We start from the raw sequence: 24,229 nt of genomic DNA on the forward strand, positions 1-24,229 counted from the left end.
GAGCTCAATGCGCACATTGCGCAATTTCTCTTCACATAAATCAGATCAAGCCCGAACTGTGCGATGCAGTATGGCGTTTCAAACAGGCCAATATTCTACATAGCTTAGCATGACAGAGAATGACAGAGCAGTTGCTTCGCGAGGTATCTCAAATCAAATCAAATCAAATATCTCTACCTGAATATACATTATCTAAGTCAGGGATGGGCAACTTTGATCATGAGGGGCCGCAGTTGCTCACAGGCCTGCGTACCCACATCCATACATTTTATAGTTAATTATGTGCAATTCTACACATTGAGCGATTGATTCTACACATTGAGCCATTGAGCGAAGAGGATTCCACACAACTTGCCAGAGGATGGAGAGAAATGTTTGCAGTTTTTAATATGATATCTGAGTGAGACTGACTAACAAAATCAATGGTGGCCCCCCCGGCCGGTAATTCGACCATGATTACTAAGTTTAGATAGCTGGCCATTAGAATACATCTATACATTTTAGCTGACATGGGCTAATTGAGTGACTGTCAATGACTGGCATAACAAGAGAGAAACTGCTGATGAACAACCAAATTTCGAAATTGCACCTTGTGTATTCTACTATTCTAACTCGTTAAGACCACAGCTGAGTTCCCAAAAAAAAGGATATATATATATATATATATATATATATATATATATATATATATATATATATATATATATATATATATATATATATATGTTTCTTTGGGGATGGGGCTCCGAGGAATTGATCCGAGGACCTTCAAAAGAGAGGCATGCCACCAGTTGCCCATCCCTGATCTAAGTGATTGATAGGCCAGCAGGCATAAAAGTATGCCTTATTTACTTTGAATAGCTACTAAAATAGAGATTTTGTCAGACAGCAGCTTTATAGAGATAAGAGATGACTTGGAATGAAATAATAAAGTCATCAAATAAAAAAATACACTATACACAACAACTTAAATATTTTATTAGTAAAGTAGTGTGAATAAATGATAGTAGTAAGCAGTAATGGGCAGTCACTATCATCATGGGACTTTTATTCATTGTTTTATTCTGTGTTGTTATAGCATTCAACCCACATAATGCATAGTGCATTCCATGTTTAAAAAAAATATCGAAATCGAAAACCGTGATTATTTTTTAAATAACTGAAGCGAAACAACCTCAAAAAGCACAAATCGCTCAGCATTACCACTATTGTCTAGTGATACTCAATTGACCTTAATGCTATTAAACCTACTATACACTTATCTATTCTGGTCCTGAAGCTAAATAAAGCACATTGGGATCTCTGTGTCTGTCTGACCTTGGTGAGGTTGTCAATCTTCAGCATGTCGTTGTCAGCATCTCCTCTCAGTACTCTCCGTCTCTCACAGGCCACATCCACATCATCATCCTCTATGAGCTGGCTGCTCACTGGTACTCTCCTGTTACAGTACACACACACACACACACACACACACACACACACACACACACACACACACACACACACACACACACACACACACACACACACACACACACACACACACACACACACACACACACACACACAGTCTTGTACAGCTAACCTTTGTACAGCTAACACAATTCAGTCCCATTCAAAATCCTATTTCCCTTAACCCTAAATGTAACCCTAACTCATACTCTTGCCTTAACCCAAAGATCTAACTGTAACCCTAACCCTTAGACTAACCCTTAGACTAACCCTAGCTCCTAACCCTAATACTAACTGTAACCCTAACCCTTAGACTAACCCTTAGACTAACCCTAGCTCCTAACCCTAATACTAACTGTAACCCTAACCCTTAGACTAACCCTAGCTCCTAACCCTAATACTAACTATAACCCTAACCCTTAGACTAACCCTTAGACTAACCCTAGCTCCTAACCCTAATACTAACTGTAACCCTAACCCTAACCCTTAGACTAAACCCTTAAGTAAACTAAACCCTAGCTCCTAACCCTAATACTAACTGTAAACCCTAATACTAACTATAACCCTTAGACTAACCCTTAGCTAACCCCTAAACTAACCCTAATACTAACTGTAACCCTAAACCCTAATTAACTGTAAGACTAAACCCTAGCTCCTAACCCTAATACTAACTGTAACCCTAACCCTTAGACTAACCATAGCTCCTAACCCTAATACTAACTATAACCCTAACCCTTAGACTAACCCTAGTTCCTAATACTAACTGTAACCCTAACCCTTAGACTAACCCTAGCTCCTAACCCTAATACTAACTATAACCTTAACCCTTAGACTAACCCTAGCTCCTAACCCTAATACTAACTATAACCTTAACCCTAAACCCCCTAGAAATAGCATTTGACTCTGTGGGGATTAACAAAATGTCCCCAGTTGGTCAAATGTTTGTTTGTTTTCTATGCTTGTGGGGACCAGAAGCCTACACACACACACTCAGAGTGTGCACAGACCTAGAACACTACAGTGGATCTTATTGGTGTCACACACACACACACACACACACACACACACACACACACACACACACACTGCACATAGCATGCACCTACACACACAAGCAGACACACACACACTCACAAGGGTTTCCTGAGGAAGTTGTACTGACACAGGATGGTGATGAAGAATCCTACAAAGCCCTCGATTGTCATGGCTACCAGCCCTCGAGTCACAATGTCCCACTCAAAGGGAGACTTGATCTTGTCAAACTGACCTGAGAGTTAAATATTTAAGAGAGATTGAATAGATTGATTAAATTCAACAGGAGGAGGGCAGGATTCAAATGTACAGAACTTGAAATATAATTGAACTGTAACAATACCTATTTTAGCATAGTACTCATTGATGTATTCGTTGTAGGCCATTTCCATCAGGCCGTGACCCAGGTTGTAGTTTGGGAAGATAAGGAAACAGGACTTTAGGTAGCTGTTCACCAGTTTCAGATCCTGCAGGGAGAGACCAAAACACAGTGGTGTGAGGAAATGTTCAAATAGGGTTGCTAAATTCTGGTAATTTTCCCCAAATTCTTCGGTTTTTCAGGAATCCTATTTAGAAGTTTCGGGATTTCCTGCTTCTTCCCTCCTGATTTCGGGCAACTTTCAAACGGAATTTCAGAAAAACCTTGGGGAAAGTTATAGGAATTCTGTAATCTGTCAGTACACCAATACTGTCAGCAGAGTAAAGCACACACCTTGTCATGCTCAAAGAGCTGCAGCAGGAAGGTGGCCACTGTGGCAGTGATGCCTATGAAAAGGTTGATGACGATGAGGAACACATAGGCCGTGCTGGGCACCTCGAAACAGAAGGAGGCCGGGTACATGATAGGAGTGATAGACCACCTGAAGGGAGAGAGAGGGAGGGAGGGAGAGAGATAGAGAAGGTTGAAGAGAGAGAAAGAGAATGAAAGAGTGGGAGAGAGAGAGAGAGAGAGAGAGAAAGAATGTATGATAATAGGCTATATTCATTAAACATTCATTACAGTTTCTTGATATCGTCAAAGACAGTTATGAATAATGCATTACTGTTCTTAAATTATGTCATCAATGGAACAATGTCTATGCTTTTTTTCCAGGTTACCTGAATCCAAAAGCACATTTTCTGTGTATCCCTCATAATGGGTCTTAGATAAGAGAAGTGCTGATGTGTCTTCTGTGAAGTGCACTCACCCATAGAGGAGGAAGAGAGACAGGACCGCAGGGAAGTTGGTTGGGGATGTGTACGCAGGAAGGTCAAAGACAAACAGGATAAGGACACAGCACGTGGCAGGCACCAAGTAGTTCAACTAAGAGACAGAGCGAGACAGGAGAGATTCAGTTAGATAGGCTGGCAGAAATAGACAACATCTCTCAAATATTCATAGGACCCTCTGTGGATGAACAGTACAAACAGACAGAAGACAGACAGGCCCTGGTAGGACTTGTTTCAGAGAGTACGGCTATAGGGAGCACTTGCCCGCACAACGCACACAATAACAAACCCCCCTCACCATGTCCCATATATAGTTAGCCAGCCAGTATATGACAGGGTCACATCCAGACACAAACTGCAGGTGCTTGGCCTTGGTCGACTTCTCTGCCACCAGAAAGACCACAAAGCTGGCTGGTACAAAGGACATGGCCACGATGATGAAGATAGCTATCACCACATCAGTGCCCTGGAGCCTGGAGGGAGCAAAAGAAAGCTACTAAGACAGTGTCTGCATCCCAAATGGCAACCTATCCTCTATATAAGGCCCAATAGGGAGTAGTGTGCCATTGGAGACACTGTCAGGTACTTTTCAGAAATGTTGTACCACATATAGTATAATATGTAACCACCAAGTAACTCAATGCATAAATTCTTACAAGTAGTCCAGAGAGAGGCTTGCACTGGTACGGTTCATGGGGTGGTTGGTCAGTGTGATTCCTGCAGAATCAAGCACACATCAATAACATGGTTTAGATGGGAACAGATATTGATCCCCAGATACTAATACAAGGAACTAAGAAAATACATTTTCACATAAACAACTACCCGATTCAAATAATCCCAGCTAGAGTATCAGCCTGTGCTATAATGCTAACTCCTTGTCGACCTGAGAAGAAAAGGGAGAAGTAAGAGTCTTGACTCCGCCCTAAATCTGTCCGTGTGAAAATACAGCGTGAAGCAGACTAAGTGGGAATTTGGTCAACATAAAATATGATTTCTAATTGCTACGTGAGGCTTATTTGATCTAAAAGAAGTTGGTAATGTTTAGGTTTTTACAAATGTATTGATATAAGTGTACGCCAGTGGCATTCCAGCAACTTTGAGAAAAACAATTTTATATCGGAGCTGTGCCTTTTGTTCACACACATATCGGCCCTCTCATTGGCTTTTTCCGCCTCCTCTCGTCTGCCTTCATTTATTTCCATTGCTAGAGTGGTCAGTCCAGTATCTTGTCAGTACATAGATACTCTTTGTTGTCACTCATCGTCATGGAGTTGGCAAGATAAAAAACTGATCTGGAACCAGGCTTCTGAGTATGTACAGGTAACACTGACATAAGGTGTCTTAATAGGGCGTTGGGCCACAACTAGCCAACAGAACAGATTCTACAAGTGTCTGGAACTCTATTGGTGGGATGCAACACCATTCTTCCATGAGAAATTCCATAATTTTGTGTTTTTTTTTATGGTGGTGGAAAATTCTCCAGAAGATTCCATAAGTATTCAACTGTGTTGAGATCAGGTGACACACACACACACACTTTAAAAACCTCTATGCTCCTTTGAGAGCCCTCTTTAACAGTCAGTGAGGTCTCTTCTAGCCATCGCGTAGCCAAAATAATGGGCAACTGGGCTTAATTACCTCAGGAACCACACCTGTGTGGAAGCACCTGCTTTCAATATACTTTGTATCCCTTATTTACTCAAGTGTCTACTTTATTTTGGCAGTTACCTGTATGTCCCCTCTTCTCATGGACAGCATCTCTTACCGTATGCAGCAGGGTTGCCCTTGCCTGGAGGCAGGTTGGCACGCAGGATGGCATTGTTGAGGACGTTGAGATAGGTTGGCATGCTGTGGTACCCTTTATTATTGAACAGCACCTATTGGGAGGGGACATTTATGTCACTGGCAATGACACAGCAGCGCAAATAGCTAAGTGTAATAATAAACCTGTCCATCAAACTGACACTAGAGTTGCATCTCAAATGGCACCCTTTTCCCTATATAGTGCACTACTGTAGACCAGAGCCCTTTTCCCTATATAGTGCACTACTGTAGACCAGAGCCCTACTCCCTATATAGTGCACTACTGTAGACCAGAGCCCTTTTCCCTATATAGTGCACTACTGTAGACCAGAGCCCTATTCCCTATATAGTGCACTACTGTAGACCAGAGCCCTATTCCCTATATAGTGCACTACTGTAGACCAGAGCCCTTTTCCCTATATAGTGCACTACTGTAGACCAGAGCCCTATTCCCTATATAGTGCGCTACTGTAGACCAGAGCCCTATTCCCTATATAGTGCACTACACCCTCCCCCTTTCAAGAAAATGCCATTCTGCTGACCTGAGCTGATCGGCGGACTGCTATTTTGCGAACCATGGGCGGAGTCTTTTTCCCAAAGGATGCTGGGACTGATTTCTGTATGTTGCCTACTGTGAGTCCTCCATATCTAGGAGAGAGGGAGGGAGAGAGAAAAGACATTTCAATTGTGTGTGTATGCGTCTGTGCCCGAGCCTGGTGACTCTGTTACCTGTGCCCGACCCCAGTGAGTCTGTTACCTGTGCAGGCGCAGTCTGTCAGAGGTGTAGAGGAGATACTCTGACACATTGCGCCCAGTAATGTCTACCAGAATGTCCCCGGTGACCACCTTCATAAGGGGCGGCCGCCCCCCCACCCCGCTGGGGCAGGAGAAGCCCGTCCCCTGCATGGAGCAGATACAACGAACCAGCTCCCGAATGAACAGGGGCAGGGTGGGAGGAGACGTCACCGTTTCTAAAGACAGACACAGACAGAGGCAGGATTTTTAGGGAGGCTACTGTAGAGGACTCTAGTAAGCAAGTAGAGTAAGTAAGCCTTGACTGAGCCAGAATGGCCGACACAGGACTCAACTGTAACTATCAAATACAATTATATAATGTTGATATAATGCAATTATATGACACATAAAACATTAGCCTACATACGAAGTATAACATATATCCTTTTCGACAGTTTTTACCACCTGAGCATTGAGCACGGCGGTGGGAGGGGCGCAAAGACGTACCCCTGACAGTGGTGGGAGTGGTGGCAGTGAAGTTCCACAGCCCATCCTCAAAGTGAGTGTCGGGGTCATCGGAGGGGGCTGGCGAGGGGGGAGGGGGTACGAAGTTGGACAGTGGCACTCCCTGGGTGAAGGAGTCCAGACACATGGAGTCAAAGTAGCGGGCGGCCAGGGTCTTGCTGTTGTTGGCGCTGGGGTTGAGCGTCTGTGCCAGCTGGTCCAGGGTGCTGTTGAAGGGCGTTTTGAGGACGCAGGTGGCGCCCACGCCCGATGGCAGACGCAGCGTGTTGGCGATCTTCTGAGGGCTGGCATCCGGGGACAGTTTACTCCTGAGGAGAGGAAGAACAGGAGGCTGTTATAAAGCTATAGAAGGAAGCTTTACCACATCCATGTCCTGTAGATTAGACTAATGATGTTGTGTACGATGGGTGATAACTCAGACTCAGATGCACAAATGAACGCATAATGTTACCGGCCAGAAAGAAGGACACGATTATGGATGTGTAAAACAACGCATTTAAATTGTGGATATACTAGAGTGACATGCAGTCTCCTACTCCCATTGTCTGTCTGACCTGTACTGTGGGCGGTCTTCGTTGGCGTAGGGGATGAAGTTGCCACGGGGCTGGGTGTAGTTGTGGTACTGGGATGGGGACAGGATCAGTGGTGGCAGATCTCCTGGAGAACAGAAGACAGACATCACACCACGATGACCTACAAACACTGACAAACAGCCAAGTCAGGGTCAAGGTCAGCTGTAGTTGAACTTGAGGGGAAACAAACGGTACCTGTCTGCCGTGCACTCACACCTGCACTTGTCTTCTTCCTGCCACTGATTCTGCTCACAGCGGGTATTTCGAAGAAGAGTCCACATGCTAGAACTGTGATATGTGGTTTGTTTTCTCCTACTAAACTTAGTTGACTACACTCCGGATAAGAGTGCCTGCTGTATGACTAAGATGTTCAAATGTAATGTCACTTGTAGTTGTCCTCACCGATGGAAGGCACAGAGAGTGCTACAGTCATGGCCACGCAGACGAAGAACGCGGGCAGCAGGATCTGTGAGAAGAGGCCCTTGGTGTTCCTCTTGGCACAGTGGAACCTCTTGACGATGAGGCCGTGGAACTGGCGTAGCTTCAGCCACCAGCCCTCCAGCTTGAAGCTGCCCTGCCCCTCCAGGACCACAGGCTCAGGGGAGGCCTCCTCCACGTCCTCTGGAGGTAGAGAGAGATGGAGCGAGACAAAGAGAGACATTAGCAAAAGCCTAAAAACACCTCACATGGAGGAAAATGACTCTCATAAGCTCATCCAACCATACTATATATCTCAATGCCCCCAGTTGGCCAGGTACGTGTTGTAAAAGAGAACGTGTTCTTAAAAACATACCTGGTTAAATATAATGAAGATTTAAAAAAAAAGGTATTCACTGAGTAACACCCTCTCGATGTCCTTCAGTCTCCTCATCCAACAGTGGGACTCTTACCCCTCAGGCTGGTAGAGTGAGGGTCCCGTCCGTTGTCGAAGAGGCGGCAGTAGTCTCCGTAGAAGTCTGTGTAGAGCCCTTCCTCATCCCCCAGCACGGACCCCAGGGAGGAGGAGGAGCACAGGGAGGATTGGCTCTGGCTGAGCCTGGAGCACATCACCAGGTTAGAGAGCTCTACCTCTGGCCTCTCCACACTGCTGCTGCTCCCCGCAGGAGCCCCCGGCTAGGGAGGATAGGGAGAAAGTAAGTCAAATAAGTAATTAGTCAACCAAGGGGTTTTTTATCAATTAGAAAAGAAGGGAAGCTAAAATAAAATAAACACATTTGTGAAATTACTAGAATGTTTCCTTTGTTTAAATAATGAACTGTTTTGCAATCAACTAATAATCCATTCTGAAAAGCATGTGTTGAACTAATCCCTACCTCTGGCTTTCCAGAGCCTCCCACACCCACTGCAGCAGCAGGTTTCCCCACTGAGATACCGCCTAGGGAATCCTTCATGTCTGGGAGGAGAGAGAATTTAAGAGATCATGATTAACATTTAAAGATTTGCAACACCAACACTAAATAGATAACTTGTGAAACGTCTATGTCAGCATTTAGCTATTTGGCAACGCAAACACTGTTTGCAAACTCAGCAGAAATGAAATTCATGATGTGTATCATAAATTATTAATGTAATGAAGCCCTCCCAAAATAACTTTATTGATCCGTGTAGCCGCAGACAGACACACACAGCTTTGGTCCCACACACAAAAATAGAATTACTAGAATGGACATCCCTATTCAAGTCAATGATGCCATAATGGGTGGACTGGCAGTCATTTTGAGTGTACCCATAGAAGTAAAAGCATATTTCTTTGGTCTCACCGGCATCACTGTTCTCCAGGGACTGGTCCTCCTCCGACACCTTGAGGAAGACCTCCTCCAGAGTGGTGTCCATCACTCCGAAGCTGGTCAGAGCCAAGATGGCCAGATTTTGCTCCAATGCCTGGGAATAGGAAATATGGGCTCTGGTCAAAAGTAGTGCACTATAATGGGAATAGGGTGACATTTGTCTGTCTAAGTGAGTGCCTGAAAGAGTCTCTAGGTCTTCGTCTGTCTATGTGTGTGGGTCAAGTCCCTCTAGGTCATGTGTCTCTCTGAGTGTGTGGGTCTTTGTCTGTATGTCTGTCTGAGTGGGTGGGTGTGTACCTTTATCTCTAGGTCTGTGTCTGAGTCTGAGTGGGTGTACCTCCATGTCTAGGTCTGTGTCTGAGTGGGTGTACTTTCATCTCTAGGTCTGTGTCTGAGTCTGAGTGGGTGTACCTTCATCTCTAGGTCTGTGTCTGAGTGGGTGCACCTTCATCTCTAGGTCTGTGTCTGAGTGGGTGTACCTTCATGTCTAAGTCTGTGTCTGAGTGGGTGTATCTTCATGTCTAAGTCTGTGTCTGAGTGGGTGTACCTTCATGTCTACGTCTGTGTCTGAGTGGGTGTACCTTAATCTCTAGGTCTGTGTCTGTGTTTGAGTGGGTGTACCTCCATGTCTAGGTCTGTGTCTGAGTGGGTGTACCTTCATGTCTAGGTCTGTGTCTGAGTGGGTGTACATGTCTAGGTCTGTGTCTGAGTGGGTGAGTGGGTGTACCTACATGTCTACTAGGTCTGTGTCTGAGTGGGTGTACCTTCATGTTTACATCTGTGTCTGAGTGTGTGTACCTTCATGTTTACAGGTCTGTGTCTGAGTGGGTGTACCTTCATGTCTAGGTCTGTGTCTGAGTGGGTGTACCTTCATAGGTCTGTGTCTGTGTCTGTGTCTGTGTCTGAGTGGGTGTACCTTCATCTCTAGGTCTGTGTCTGTGTCTGAGTGGGTGTACCTTCATCTCTAGGTCTGTGTCTGAGTGGGTGTACCTTCATCTCTAGCTCCGTGTCTGTGTCTGAGTGGGTGTACCTTCATCTCGAGGTCTGTGTCTGTCTGAGTGGATGTACCTTCATCTCGAGGTCTGTGTTTGTCTGAGTGGATGTACCTTCATCTCTAGGTCTGTGTCTGAGTGGGTGTACCTTCATCTCTAGGTCTGTGTCTGAGTGGGTGTACCTTCATCTCTAGGTCTGTGTCTGAGTGGGTGTACCTTCATCTCTAGGTCTGTGTCTGAGTGGGTGTACCTTCATCTCTAGGTCTGTGTCTGAGTGGGTGTACCTTCATCTCTAGGTCTGTGTCTGAGTGGGTGTACCTTCATCTCTAGGTCTGTGTCTGAGTGGGTGTACCTTCATCTCTAGGTCTGTGTCTGTGTGGGTGTACCTTCATCTCTAGGTCTGTGTCTTTCTGAGTGTGTACCTGAAATAGCCTCTCGAAGCAGCCCTTCTTGACAGCCTCAGAGGGCAACACATAGGATAGTTCAGTGTTGGAGTCAGACACCAGCAGACAGGACCCCACAAACTGACGAATGAACTGGGTGACCCGGGTCTCTGAGCAGGGAGAAAGGGAGGAGGAGGAGGGGGACAGGGAGGAGGAGGAAGGGGACACGGTGGAGGGAGGCTGGGGCTGGGTGACCTGGTCTGGAGGCACAAACACACAGCATGATGGATGGAGGGAGGGAAAGGAGGATAAGGTGTAAGCAGAGAGTGGGGCAGCGGGAAAAGTAGAGGACAAAGATCATTTTCAAAGGCAAAATACTAGCTGTACATGTTCAAAGACTTTTAAAAGAGAAACTGAAGGATATTATAGAGAACACAGGAGGTTGGTGGCACCTTAATTGGGGAGGACGGGCTCGTGGTAATGTCTGGAGTGGAATATGTTGAATGGTATCAAATACATCAAACACATGTTTTCCATGTGTTGATGCTGTTCGCTCCATTCCGGCCATTATTATGAGCCGTCGTCCCCTCAACAACTTCCACTGACAGAGAACAAATCCATCATATTCTAAAAGTGAGGGACAAAGGAAGTTTGTCATTGATAATAGACTGAGACAGCTTGTGACAAAATGACAAAGAGAAACACACATATACACATAGAAAAGACTCACCCCCGCTCTCACTCTGTTTCTTGACCAGGGTGAGTTTGTAGCCGTCTCCGTAGGTGCTCTTGAGAAAGAGTGGGGAGCCGCAGCACTTGAGTTTCCCATGGGAGATGATGGCTATGCGGTCTCCTAACAGGTCAGCCTCATCCATGTGGTGGGTGGACAGCAGGATGGTGCGACCTAGAAGCACAGTTGAAATGTTTCTCTTTCAATATACACCGAGTGCACAAAACATTAGCAACACCTAATATTAGCAACACCTTCCTAATATTGAAGGTGTTGCCCTCAGAACAGCCTCATTTCGTCAGGGCATGTACTGTACGTACTCTACAAGGTGTCGAAAGCATTCCACAGGGATGCTGGCCCATGTTGACTCCAATGGTTCCACAGTTGTATCAAGTTGGCTGGATGTCCTTTGGGTGGTGGACAATTCTTGATACACACGGGAAACTGTTGAGCGTGAAAAACCCAGCAACTTTGCAGTTCTTGACACACACAAACCGGTGAGCCTGGCACCTACTAACATATCCAGTTCAAAAGCACTTCAGTCTTTTGTCTTGTCCATTCACCCTCTGAATGGCACACATACACAATACATGTCTCAAATCTCAAGGCTCTTTAACCTGTCTCCCCCCCTTCATCTACACTGATTGAAGTGGATTTAACAAGTGACATCAATAAGGGATTAGAGCTTTCACCTGGTCAGTCTATGTCATGAAAGAGCTGGTGTTCCTAATGTTTTGTACACTCAGTGTACATCAACATGTGTCAAACCATGTGGTGGGTGGACAGCAGAATGGTGCAACCTAGAAACACAAGGGTGACAAACCAGTGCACTCTATAGGGAACAGGGTGACAAACCAGTGTACTCTATAGGGAACAGGGTGCCATTTGAGACAATCTTAGTGTGGTTGACCCATGTCTCACCTGTTGTGAGTGTTAGTGTGCGAGGGTTAGTGTGTGAGTTTGAAGCATCACGTATCATCTGTTGTTAGTGTGCGAGGGTTAGTGTGTGAGTTTGACGCATCATGTTTCACCTGTTGTGAGTGTTAGAGTGTGAGGGTTAGTGTGTGAGGGTTAGTGTGTGAGGGTTAGTGTGTGCGTTTGACGCATCATGTCTCACCCTGTTTGTACTTGAGGATGAGGTCCCAGATGGCTCTGCGTGCGTAGGGGTCCACCCCCGCCGTAGGCTCATCCAGGATGACGGCCCGGGAGCCGCCCACAAACGCTATGGCCACGGACAGCTTCCTCTTCATTCCCCCAGACAGAGTCTGCACCAGGCTGTGACGCTTATTATTCAACTCTAGATCGTCTATCATCCTGGCAACATACACACAACTCATGGTCATTTACATTATTTTGGGCTGTGGATGGGTATAATTTGTTTCCAAACTTTACATATCCTTCAATGGCAGTCACCTGTACTTATATACTATCTACACCCTTCAATTTGAAGAGGTGAGATCCTAATCTAATGCCATGTTGATAGTTTCATTTCCACCTTAGGGTCTTTGGCTTGGTTAAACCATCCAAATGGGATGTGACGTACTTGTCCATCTCCTTGCGGATGTCCTCCTCGGCCATGCCTTTGAGTTTGGAGTAGAACCACAGGTGCTCCTCCACGCTGAGCTTGTCAAAGAGCACATTGTGCTGGGGGCACATGCCCAGGTTCTGCCTGATACGCTCCATGTCAGTACGGATGTCATGGCCGTAGATGGTGGCTGAGCCAGAGGTGGGCGGGAACAGACCTGTCAGAATAGACCTGGGGATCGCAGTAGAGAACCAATGGGAGTTAGCGACAGGGTTAGTTAGAGAGGGAAGAAATGGACACGTAAAACATAGGTTATACTGTATTTGAAGGCCATTTTTGTGGACATTACGGTGATGTTATGGGAATCATATGGGAAAGTCAAGGAAAGATGACGGAAACATTATGGTGATGTTGTAGCCAACATTATGCATGGCCTGTTTATAATTTATCATTACATGACAATTGTTTACAAATAGTTAATCTACAATATGGTTTATAAGCAGATGATGAATAGCCCTTCAAACAAATTCTTACCAAAACATACAACACACATCTCCTCGTGTCTCTCTGTAAACCCACACGTCAACACAACACAAATGACCGGGGACCCTCTGACACACACGTGGGCACACACACATTTTTCTCTCTCACATGGTGGTGGTCTTGCCGGCTCCGTTGTGTCCCAGGAAGGACACCACCTGGTTCTCGTGGAGGTTGAGGCTCAGCTTGTTGAGGGCCAGCTTATTGCCCATCTTGTAGACCTTGGTCAGCTTGTCTATACAAACCACCAGAGGCAGGTGGCTGGGCTCCTCTTCAATACCACGCATCTCCTCTGGAGGGAGAGAGAGAGCCAGCGAGCGAGAGAAAGGGAGAGAGAGGATAAAGCTGCTCTCTATTACAGAACCAGGGAAGAACCTTATTTTGAGATTAGATTTTTTTTGGTAACATCGTATTTGGATAGTCCCAAATCAATGCTTTATAGATGTTCAACTACCTATCAACCATATTTCTACTAACTATCCACTAACCAAGTCCAAGGTCAGGCTTGGACCTACCAGATCGCCGGTGTTCCATGGCACACGCCTGGTCCTCCTCCATGACACTCAGCCTGGCCCCTCCCCCCCAGGGACACTCCCATGTCTCCACACGCCCACTGCCCAGCCAATAGGACTTCTGCAGGGGGAAGTACCACGGCCGAGGCAGCCCATACATCCCTGGAGGACAGGAGAGAATGGGTGAAAAACTCTACTTGTGATTCAGCCCAGTTGCTTCAATAAACATATTCAGACAGTCAGTGACAAAACAGGGACACAAAAGGGAGGGATTTAAGGTAGCAGCCAAAGACTTTAAAAACTGGAAATCCATATTGGATGTTGACTGTTTACCTGGATGCACAGCCTCTATGTACCAGGTGAGTACTCCATACACACTAGCATCGATGATGAGCATCATCATGGACAGGCCAAGGTTGAAGTCATCGCCCTCTACAGGTGACTGGTTGATGGTGCGCCACTGGATTCCAACCCCAGCCACCTCGTACAGGGCAAAGTACTTAGAGCCCAGGCCGAACGCTGTGGTCGACATAAGAGACTGGAGAGAATGGGAATAAGGACAATGGACGTGTTGAAAGCTGTTGACGTGTATGAAGATCAATGTCTTTCAAGGGCTGACGGATTCAAACTGGTAGTGTCAGAGAATAGACTCTTGAAGTCTGGTTTCTTCCGGACTTTCAACTACTTTGCTTGACATTTTGATACACCTTTGACACAGAAATAGGTCATTTGACTCAGTGAAAGAGACAAATAACTAAGTCTAGCCATGAGCCCGGGGTCATGTTTCTCTCATGAAATATATCCAGACAGTCTAGACATGGGCACAGTTTATGACTAACAACAAAAAAATATCCCTGTCATGAATAAAGCACAGGGAGAGAGTCAGACAGGGAGGAGAACAAAGGCCCGATCTTACAGCGATACACTTCTCGAAGGCCGTGATCTTGTCATGGGCCACCTCCTCCCTGATGGCCACGTACATGTATGGGACATAGCTGAGGAAGTAGATTATCCCACCACACGCTGACGCCAGCTTGGCCTTGGAGTAGATCACTGACACCAGGAAGCTGGCATACACAGACAGGACACAGACAGACAGAACGGAGAGAAATACTGTTAGCATTTACTAATCTTGTTTCTAAACACTTTCGCCCAATGGACAATAGCCTGGAGACGTATTTGTATTCATTTATTTGATTTAACCTATTTAACTAGGCAAGTCAGTTAAGAACAAATTCTTATTTACAATGACGGCCTACCAAAAGGCAAAAGGCCTCCTGCGGGTATGGGGGCTGGGATTTAAAAAAATATCTATATATACAGTGCCTTGCGAAAGTATTCGGCCCCCTTGAACTTTGCGACCTTTTGCCACATTTCAGGCTTCAAACATAAAGATATAAAACTGTATTTTTTTGTGAAGAATCAACAACAAGTGGGACACAATCATGAAGTGGAACGACATTTATTGGATATTTCAAACTTTTTTAACAAATCAAAAAAATTGGGCGTGCAAAATTATTCAGCCCCCTTAAGTTAATACCTTGTAGCGCCACCTTTTGCTGCGATTACAGCTGTAAGTCGCTTGGGGTATGTCTCTATCAGTTTTGCACATCGAGAGACTGAAATTTTTTCCCATTCCTCCTTGCAAAACAGCTCGAGCTCAGTGAGGTTGGATGGAGAGTTCTTCAGTTCTTTCCACAGATTCTCGATTGGATTCAGGTCTGGACTTTGACTTGGCCATTCTAATACCTGGATATGTTTATTTTTGAACCATTCCATTGTAGATTTTGCTTTATGTTTTGGATCATTGTCTTGTTGGAAGACAAATCTCCGTCCCAGTCTCAGTTCTTTTGCAGACTCCATCAGGATCCTCACTGAACTTCTGGAGAGAGTTTGCTGCACTGAAAGTAAAGGGGCTGAATAATTTTGCACGCCCAATTTTTCAGTTTTTGATTTGTTAAAAAAGTTTGAAATATCCAATAAATGTCGTTCCACTTCATGATTGTGTCCCACTTGTTGTTGATTCTTCACAAAAAAATACAGTTTTATATCTTTATGTTTGAAGCCTGAAATGTGGCAAAAGGTCGCAAAGTTCAAGGGGGCCGAATACTTTCGCAAGGCACTGTATATATATAGGACAAAACACACATCACGACAAGAGAGACACCACAACACTACATAAAGAGACCTAAAGACAACAACATAGCATGGCAGCAACAGAGGTTAAGATGAGGTGAAGGTGCTGAATCTCCTCTTCACTTTAGTCTGCTCCTCAAATCCACGCACCTTGGTTGAAGAGTGAGGTAGCGAGTGTTTCTATTTGCTAGCATTTACCGACCGTGCACGTTTCCTCGGGACGTCTTGCAAAGGAGCGGAGTCACTGTCGGCCTGCTACATGAAGGAGAGAGCATTCTTTTTAAATAATGCGTTTCTTTCTCAACGAACGTGGACGTGAAAGGGAAACAACTTTTGTCAAATCAGCCGTTGAACACCGCAGTGACTCCACAGTGAGTGATTCGTTAGATTCATCTCTAACACCTTGAACGTGTGTAAAGGTCACGGCTGCTTTGAGATCACGGCTTTCGGTGAGGACTGCGATAACAGTCAGAGAGAAACCAGTCAAAGCAGAAGTTGCAGTTGCCCCCTAGACACTGTTAGTGGTGAAATGGTGAAGATTTCAGGAAGGTAAACTGATCCTACATCTGTGCCTAAGGCCATGGCAACTTCTGTCTGGGACATAGAAAAAGTTGAAAGCTGCACATACGCTCCCAATGATTATAATGGTTAAAAGAGCAGTGTGCAACTTTCTTTATTGTACAATATTATGTTCGTCTGCACTTCTCCTACTATTTTGGCTGTGTGTCAACTCATGCTTTTTACTAGACTAACGTCAGAGCACTAGTGGTGCCATTACCAGAACATAATGGTGGCGATGGCGTAGATGGAGAGGAAGAGCCAGATGATGAAGATGTCGCTGTGGAGGAGCACCCGACCGTACTTCAGGATGGCCGTCAGGGCCGTCACTGAGATGGACAACTGGACAAACCCAGTGATGAACCAGGCCACCCAGTGGACCGCGTTGTTCAGGCCCATCATCTTCATCACCTACAGGCCAGGCAGGAAGGATACAGGTTACTTTCCATAAGAGGTTATTTCTCTTATTTACACTCTTACAGTCACTCATATGGATGTGAATGTAACCTCAACCCCCCCTCCCCTCCCCAGATATGAACAAAATATTCTGAATATGAAGAAGAAGAAAAAAACGCATACAATATTATCATAGGAATTCAACTTGGGAAAACATTTCATTGAAATCCATATTTCTCCAGCAGGGGGCAGAAGAGAGGCAATAAATACGAGTGACATCATCTTGCTCTCGGATGCCGAACAAAGGCAGAGAGTAGATGGCTTCAGTGTTGCTGCTCCAATGTCACAGACAGACAGACATTGGATAGGAGATGCATTCTAAATAGCCCTTTTCCCTATATAGTGTACCAATTTTGACTAGAGGTCTGGTCAAAAGTATTGTACTACAAAGAGGTTGCCATTTGGAACACACATGGAGAGCCTAGTGTAGACAGGTGAGCAGGCAGCTGCAGGCAGTCTCACCTCTTTGAGCCGGTGCTCCTTCTCCGCCACAATGTGTTGGATCATCATGGCTACAGAGTAGACCCAGGAGATCACCATGCACAGAGGCATCATGTGCTCGATCACAAACAGGAAGCTATGGACCAAAGACAGACAGAAGAAATCACTCGCTCAATGCTAAGCCTCATTTAGATCTATTCTTGAATCATTTGGCAGTCGAGCAAGTTGAGGAGACTAAACTGCTGGGCGTAACCCTAGGTAGCAAGTGTTCACGGTCAAAACTTGCTCAAATGAGAAGAGGCCCTTCCATGACAGGGCGTCGCTCTGCCTTCTTGACATCTCAGTCGACCAGACAGGTCCTACAGGCCCTAGTTTTGTCACACCTGGACGACTGCCCAGCTATGTGGTCATGTGCGGCAAAGAAGGACATAGGTCAATTGCATTTGGTCCAGAACAAAGCAGCACGTATCGCATTTAGTTGTACACGGAGGGTAAGTGTCAGTAACATGCACGTCAGTCTCTCCTGGCTCAAGGTTGATGAGAGATTGACTGCATCACTAATGGTCTTTGTGCGAGGTATTGATGTGTTGAAGGTGCAGAACTGTCTGGTCAAGCAGTTGGCAGACAGTTTGGACACTCATCGGTACAACACAAGACATGCAACCAGAGGTCTCTTCACAGTCCCCAGGTCCAGAACCGAGACGGGGAAACCCACAGTATTAAATAGAGCCATGACTACATTGAACTCTCTGCCACCCCAGTAACTCAAGCTAGCAATAAAAACAGTTGAACAAAAACTGATAAAGGGGACTGTGAAGAGACACACATTTTATACATCTTGTATTGTAATTTGCACTTTACTATGTATTAGACCTAGATATTGTGTGTACTGTATGTACTAACATACATTTAGTACATACAGTACATTTTAAATGTACTTCAGTCTTTGACTAATCATGTTCTGCACTATCTACCTATCTATCTAAATGTGCAGGGCCAATGTAATTTGATTACCTCAGATAGAAATAGTGCCAGAATGAATGGTTATTTTGGCCACAGTCCCAGGGCAGAGCAACTATAAGAAAAAGCCAATGTGAGTAGAGGAGAGGTATATTGAGAGAGTTCCAAGTCTTACTCGTCTCTTGTGTAGCAGGGGTAAGGGAACATCTGAACATAGTTGCCAGGCTCCACCACGTCATGGCCCACAAACGTGTTAATGATGGCTCTCTCCATCATATCTGAGGACGCACGCGCACGCACACGCACGCACACACACACACACACACACACACACACACACACACACACACACACGGCAGAGATGACAGGGCCATGCTACACCTTAGTGAGTAAGCCTTCCCATCAAGTTTTCCCCAAAACTTACGGAGAGAATATGCTGGGTCTGCAGCTTGGCGTTTTTACCCACACAGGTGTGCCCACCTCAAGATCACTAGGGTAAGCATTTTACCCCAATAAACCCTTATCTTAATAAAACACCAGCAAAAAAATGTGTTTGACATAACAATTGTGTCCTCCGTGAACCTGATTTTGTCAGCTGATTTATAGTCTCTGTACAGTATAGCCTATTTATAGTTTTGCCTTCGGCAGATAACGCTGAGGCAACAAGTACAGCTGAGTTTTGAGACGCCTTCTTTACTACTAAGCAAGGGGAATGAGAACATACCAACAACACCTGGAAATTCCATACCAGCATTCCAATTCTGTATAAAACACTAATTAGAGCCAACCGTTTTCTTCATATTAATTCATTTGAAATAGCCCAAGTGCCAATCTTTTCTCCTTTGGTTAAAGGGATACTTTGTGATTTTGGCATGCTAGCAGATATCCATAGACTTCCAGTCATTGTGCTAACACTAGTTAGTATTGGCTATCTTTAACTTCCTTCATACTGGATGCAGACATAAAAATGTTATCCACGGGATCATCTGACTCTGGGGAAATAGATAAAGTGCCTCATTGCCAAATTCCAGAAGAATCCGTTTAATGTCTTTGTGGCTCTGATGCTGATGATAATGGCTAGAGTTGTCTAGAGTTGTCTAAAGTTGTCTACAGTTGGATAGAATTGTCTAGAGTTGGCTAGAGTTATCTAAAGTTAGCTACAGTTGGCTAAACGTGGCTACAGTTGGCTAAACGTGGCTACAGGTGGCTAGAGTTATCTAAAGTTAGCTACAGTTGGCTAAACGTGGCTACAGTTGGCTAAACGTGGCTACAGTTGGCTAAACGTGGCTACAGGTGGCTAGAGTTGGCTAGAATGGACAACATTTCAGTCTACATTTACAACACTTCGGTAGACAACGTGGAGGACTCTGGTCACGTACCCTGGATCCACACAAAGCCGTAGAGAAAATAGAACTTTCCCCCCGTGTTGGGCCCTGGGCGCCAGTAGGCCCGGCGGATCTCGTTGGTTTTCTCTGTGAAGCTGGAGTTCTGCCTGATCTTATAGAGGACATGAGGAGGCAGGGAGCCATCTAGGTTGGTCTGGAATATCACACCTGGGTGAGAGGGAGGGGGAACATTATGTACAATAAACCTTTGACATTATTTCCTCATCATATGAAAGCTATTGCCGATCGGAGGCTAGCTGCATGCCATAGCCACTGCCCTCTCAGTAAAATCCATCTGGCCACCCGGGCCTGGCCATTAGCCACAATCTGTTTAACCGTAAAGTCTAATCGAGTGCCAAAGACACGTTTCCATTTTGTGATAATGTAAGGGACAGCAAAGTTCTTAGGATTACATCAAGTCGTCTGCCCACTGCAGTGGTGAGTGTACTCACTGGCAAACACTGAGATGTTATCATGGTAAGCTTGGTTCAGTGTGTAGTTGACGATGCTGTCCTCATCCGGAAAACCCTTGAAGATATCCACACTGACCTGGAACAAGAAGAAGAAGAAGAAGAAAGAGGAATCCTTGCAGTCAATGGGAAATTGTCTTCTAGCTTGATCCCAACCAGATGGCAGCCACAGTGCAGCGCCAACCCCCAAGAGCACAAGAAACGTCTATATCGGCAACATAGGCAATAATAGTCCCTACCCTGGGCTCTGGTCAAAAGTAGTCAAACATATAGAGGAATAGGGTGCCATTTGGGATGAATCTTGGGACTATTGAATGGAGCTTTGCGTCCTTGTCCAGAACTGATTATCGGTGCTCATATTACTGCACGCCTGCTGTCTGTGTCCGGATCAATATACAGTACTCAAGTTCCACTGCTCTTCCTGTGTCAGTCTGAATCAAAACGCCCATGTCTACAGTTCTTCCAGCCCGTACACCAGAATCTTATAAAGCTCTCATGTAATGGATAGTGACCTTGGGCGTTCTTTCCAACCAGGACTACTACTACTAGATGTACTATTCATCTCTGTTGTTGTGTGTGTGTTTGTGTGTTTCTTTCTTTCTTTTTCATTCAAGTTTCATACTGACCTTGGACATGAAGTGTGTCCAGCCACAGGCGGCGTTGTCAATGGTGTCCAGCTGCTCCAGCAGGGTGGAGGTGTTGGGCAGGGTGTAGTTGCCCTCCAGCAACCCACGCAGCAGATCACTGTCTGTCCCATTCAGCAGTTCCGGGTGACCACGTAGGTCAGAGGTCAACTAGGAAGAGGAATACATAAGCAGTTAATGCACAGGTAGGCATATCCATGGGCTTATTGTCTAGTAGTGTGTATGTGTTTATGATACAGTGTACATATGGGCTTATCAGGCAAGATATGGACTGTATTAATATACTGTGTGGGGGACAATAATATATATATTTTTTTTAGATTGCCAGTTAAATCTTATGCCATTTATCAGACAATATTACCTTATGAGGTGAGGTGAATAGTGTCTGTTACTGTATATGAAGAGAGGTAAAAGCTGTGTGTTACCTGCTGCATCCAGGCCAGGTGGTGGTGCAGCTTGCCCTCCTCCAGATAAGTCCTGAGCTGGGCAGAGATGTTGAGCCACACCCGGGCGTAGTGAGTCACGTTCCCCACAAACGCAAATGTCTCATTGGCCTTCACACAGAAGCAGAGTCACGGGTCACCGACACAGAAGAAGCTATCCCAGGCCTAGCTCTGGTCCAGGGTGTTAGGTGCAGCTTGCTGGTGCTGAGGGCTTCCCAGTGTCAGCAAGCCACATCCTGAAGCAGAGCTATCCCAGTCCCATTAACGTCTCGTTACTCGATCCACATCCTTTCTACTGTCCTTTTCTGTTGAGTCCCTTCTGTGGCCCTTCCCTCTGCTCTCTGCCTCTCTCCCTCCCTCTCTAGTTTTGTTAATTTCGTAAAACCCCTCCCTCCTCCAGTCCTCTGGCTAAGATAACAAATCTAGCTATAGACCATCTGCCAATAACAAGCCGGTGGTAACTAGTGGGATGTACAGAGAAACAGAGAATCAATGGCCAGTTGTGCATATGTTGTGGTATAGCGAGACCTCCGGGGACTGAGGATCTCATGATTCATCTAGCCACGCATAGACTTCCTACACATCTTGCCCTTAACCCGATGTACAGAACATGTAGCTACGTGATTAATGTGTAAGGCTGGGGTACAAATGACCATGGGGCTCCTAGTGAATTCCCAACATTTTCTCAATACACTGTGAGTCTCAAAGTGTCTGACAACAGCTAGGCCGTATAAATGAAAGAAAAAACTGGAGCACCGGCTATCCTCCATTTAGTCTTGGCATTTGGAAATAGATCACATCTTGTGTACGTAAGCACCCGTTTTCCTCGTACTTGATCAAATGAATATAGACAATGCCTGGGCAGCAGTGTGCATAGCTCTATAGCCTAATGACACCCGAATAACTCTATTACAGTACACTGTCTAGGTACAAGTCACTGTGTAAATGCTACAGTACATCCACGATAACGATACAGTTGACAGAGCTTGAAAGAACATGGTCATGTACTTGCCTTCTGAATGACTTTGTCCACCTGTGAACCGATGGGGGAGTAGAGGATCTTGGGATTTGTAGTCATCAGATGCACTAGTAAGCCCAGATTGCGCTGCTCTTTACTGGTAAAGCCCAGAGAGCTCATATTCCCTTGCTTTAAAGCCTCTGGCTCAATGATTCTGGAGACAGTAGACAGGGATCAACAACTTCAGCCTTTACGGCATAGGTGTACAGAACTGTGTTTCTCTACTCTGGCACCAGCCCAGTTCTAACACACCTGATTTGCATTTTATCAATTTAAAACATCAGGGCCCTTGATTAGTTGAATCAGGTGTGTTATTATATGGCTGGAACATAAGCCTGCACACCCTGTAGATCTCTAGCCTGGTCCCAGATCTGTTCGTACCCAAGCAACTCCATGGGTGACAGGGAATTGGCATGATAGCATAAACAGACTAGCACTCATGCAATTGGATCTGCAGTTAAAGAACAATGGCAGACGGAATGATCCTATTACATAGACACAAACCTGTTGTTCCCACACAGAATAGGCTGCAGCCCTGCCCACAGCTGCACAAAGGTAGAAAACGAGTGAGGGTTCTCTTCTTTCACATTCTCTTTCTCTCGTCCTCTCCCCTCCTCTCCGCCCTCCTCCCAGGGGTTCTCGGTGGTGTTGGGCCCCCAAGTGGTGGCGTTGAGGGACCAGGAAGTGGTGGTGTTGGCTGGAGCCCCAGGGGGGACGTGGCCAGCACAGGCCCCCTTGGGGAGCAGGCGAGCCAGGCCTGACAGCAGGTCTACATCCCTGAGGAGCTTCTCCACGTCAGCCAAGTCCTTCAGCAGAGCACCCAGGTGGGACTGGGACAGAGGGGCCGAGGAGTTGGCTGGCTCCAGACGCAGCTGGAGAGAGAAGGCCGAAAGGTGTGGAGAGACAGAAGAAAGAGGGAGAGTATGAGAGAGCGGGAGAAAGAAAGAAAGAAAGAAAGAAAGAAAGAAAGAAAGAAAGAAAGAAAGAAAGAAAGAAAGAAAGAAAGAAAGAAAGAAAGAAAGAAAGAAAGAAAGAAAGAAAGAAAGAAAGAAAGAAAGAAAGAAAGAGAGAGACCGATGTGGATAAGAATCAAAGGGAGAGAGAATAATGAGTATTAGAGATAGATACTGAGATAGATAGGGAACTAAGATAGATACTGAGGAGCCATAGAATTCCAAATACAAGATCCACAGTATTTATTTATGTGTGTTTGATGAGGGAAAAGCACCTCACCACAGGGATTCTCAGTTCAAAGCAGCCATTGAGTGTGTCCCAAATGGCATCCTATTTAGTGCACTACTTTTTTTATGGGCCCTGGTTAAAATTACAGCACTGAATAGGGAATAGGGTGCCATTTTGGATGAAGCGATTGTCTCTAATGCACCTTGTCAATGAGGCTCTGTGTGTCTATCTGCTCTCGGAGCTCCTGGCTCATCTCTCCAAAGCGCTCAGTCCTTTGTCCCGCCCCACCTCCACATGCTGCACTGCGATAGGCCTGGAGCAGGGACTGCTGCTTCTCAGGAAACAATAGGATCTTGCTCAGCTCACTAGTCCCATCCTCCCCACAGGTAAGCATTTCCAACATGGCACCAGTCAGGAGAACGCCCTTTGAAAAAACAATCAAGAGCACATTCAATACAATTCACCATCATCAGCATCATCATCATGTATGGTATCAATTATTTCAGTGGTAGTCTTGTAAAGGCTATTGATAAAGGTAATTGGTTCAGGGTATACAATAAAGGCTATTGATAAAGGTAATTGATTCAGGGTATACAATAAAGGCTATTGATAAAGGTAATTGGTTCAGGGTATACGATAAAGGCTATTGATAAAGGTAATTGATTCAGGGTATACGATAAAGGCTATTGATAAAGGTAATTGATTCAGGGTATACGATAAAGACTATTGATAAAGG

The 24,229-nt window shown here is 45.4% G+C and overlaps 1 protein-coding gene across 1 annotated transcript in view; it reads right to left on the reverse strand.

Annotated features, from left to right (window-relative positions):
• Positions 1-24,229, reverse strand: part of abca2 (ATP-binding cassette, sub-family A (ABC1), member 2) — a 79,497-nt gene that overhangs the window by 7,402 nt on the left and 47,866 nt on the right. Inside the window, exons 8-41 of the mRNA XM_042320751.1 lie at positions 23,696-23,917; positions 22,816-23,183; positions 22,306-22,465; positions 21,276-21,404; positions 20,833-21,000; positions 20,189-20,285; positions 19,731-19,904; positions 18,527-18,629; positions 17,413-17,527; positions 16,715-16,905; positions 14,717-14,867; positions 14,134-14,338; positions 13,804-13,962; positions 13,400-13,580; positions 12,767-12,979; positions 12,341-12,537; positions 11,224-11,397; positions 10,533-10,753; positions 9,092-9,212; positions 8,645-8,724; positions 8,222-8,444; positions 7,734-7,952; positions 7,314-7,416; positions 6,742-7,067; positions 6,257-6,470; positions 6,042-6,147; positions 5,462-5,573; positions 4,350-4,410; positions 3,992-4,166; positions 3,672-3,787; positions 3,197-3,344; positions 2,828-2,951; positions 2,587-2,719; positions 1,318-1,438 (exon numbers count right to left, since the gene is read on the reverse strand). Coding sequence (XP_042176685.1) covers positions 1,318-1,438; positions 2,587-2,719; positions 2,828-2,951; positions 3,197-3,344; positions 3,672-3,787; positions 3,992-4,166; positions 4,350-4,410; positions 5,462-5,573; positions 6,042-6,147; positions 6,257-6,470; positions 6,742-7,067; positions 7,314-7,416; positions 7,734-7,952; positions 8,222-8,444; positions 8,645-8,724; positions 9,092-9,212; positions 10,533-10,753; positions 11,224-11,397; positions 12,341-12,537; positions 12,767-12,979; positions 13,400-13,580; positions 13,804-13,962; positions 14,134-14,338; positions 14,717-14,867; positions 16,715-16,905; positions 17,413-17,527; positions 18,527-18,629; positions 19,731-19,904; positions 20,189-20,285; positions 20,833-21,000; positions 21,276-21,404; positions 22,306-22,465; positions 22,816-23,183; positions 23,696-23,917 — 5,610 coding nt within the window. The remainder of the gene's footprint in view (positions 1-1,317; positions 1,439-2,586; positions 2,720-2,827; positions 2,952-3,196; positions 3,345-3,671; positions 3,788-3,991; positions 4,167-4,349; positions 4,411-5,461; positions 5,574-6,041; positions 6,148-6,256; positions 6,471-6,741; positions 7,068-7,313; positions 7,417-7,733; positions 7,953-8,221; positions 8,445-8,644; positions 8,725-9,091; positions 9,213-10,532; positions 10,754-11,223; positions 11,398-12,340; positions 12,538-12,766; positions 12,980-13,399; positions 13,581-13,803; positions 13,963-14,133; positions 14,339-14,716; positions 14,868-16,714; positions 16,906-17,412; positions 17,528-18,526; positions 18,630-19,730; positions 19,905-20,188; positions 20,286-20,832; positions 21,001-21,275; positions 21,405-22,305; positions 22,466-22,815; positions 23,184-23,695; positions 23,918-24,229) is intronic.

This window comes from Oncorhynchus tshawytscha, linkage group LG04, assembly GCF_018296145.1.
Source record: "Oncorhynchus tshawytscha isolate Ot180627B linkage group LG04, Otsh_v2.0, whole genome shotgun sequence".
In the NCBI taxonomy this organism is placed as follows: Eukaryota; Metazoa; Chordata; class Actinopteri; order Salmoniformes; family Salmonidae; genus Oncorhynchus; species Oncorhynchus tshawytscha.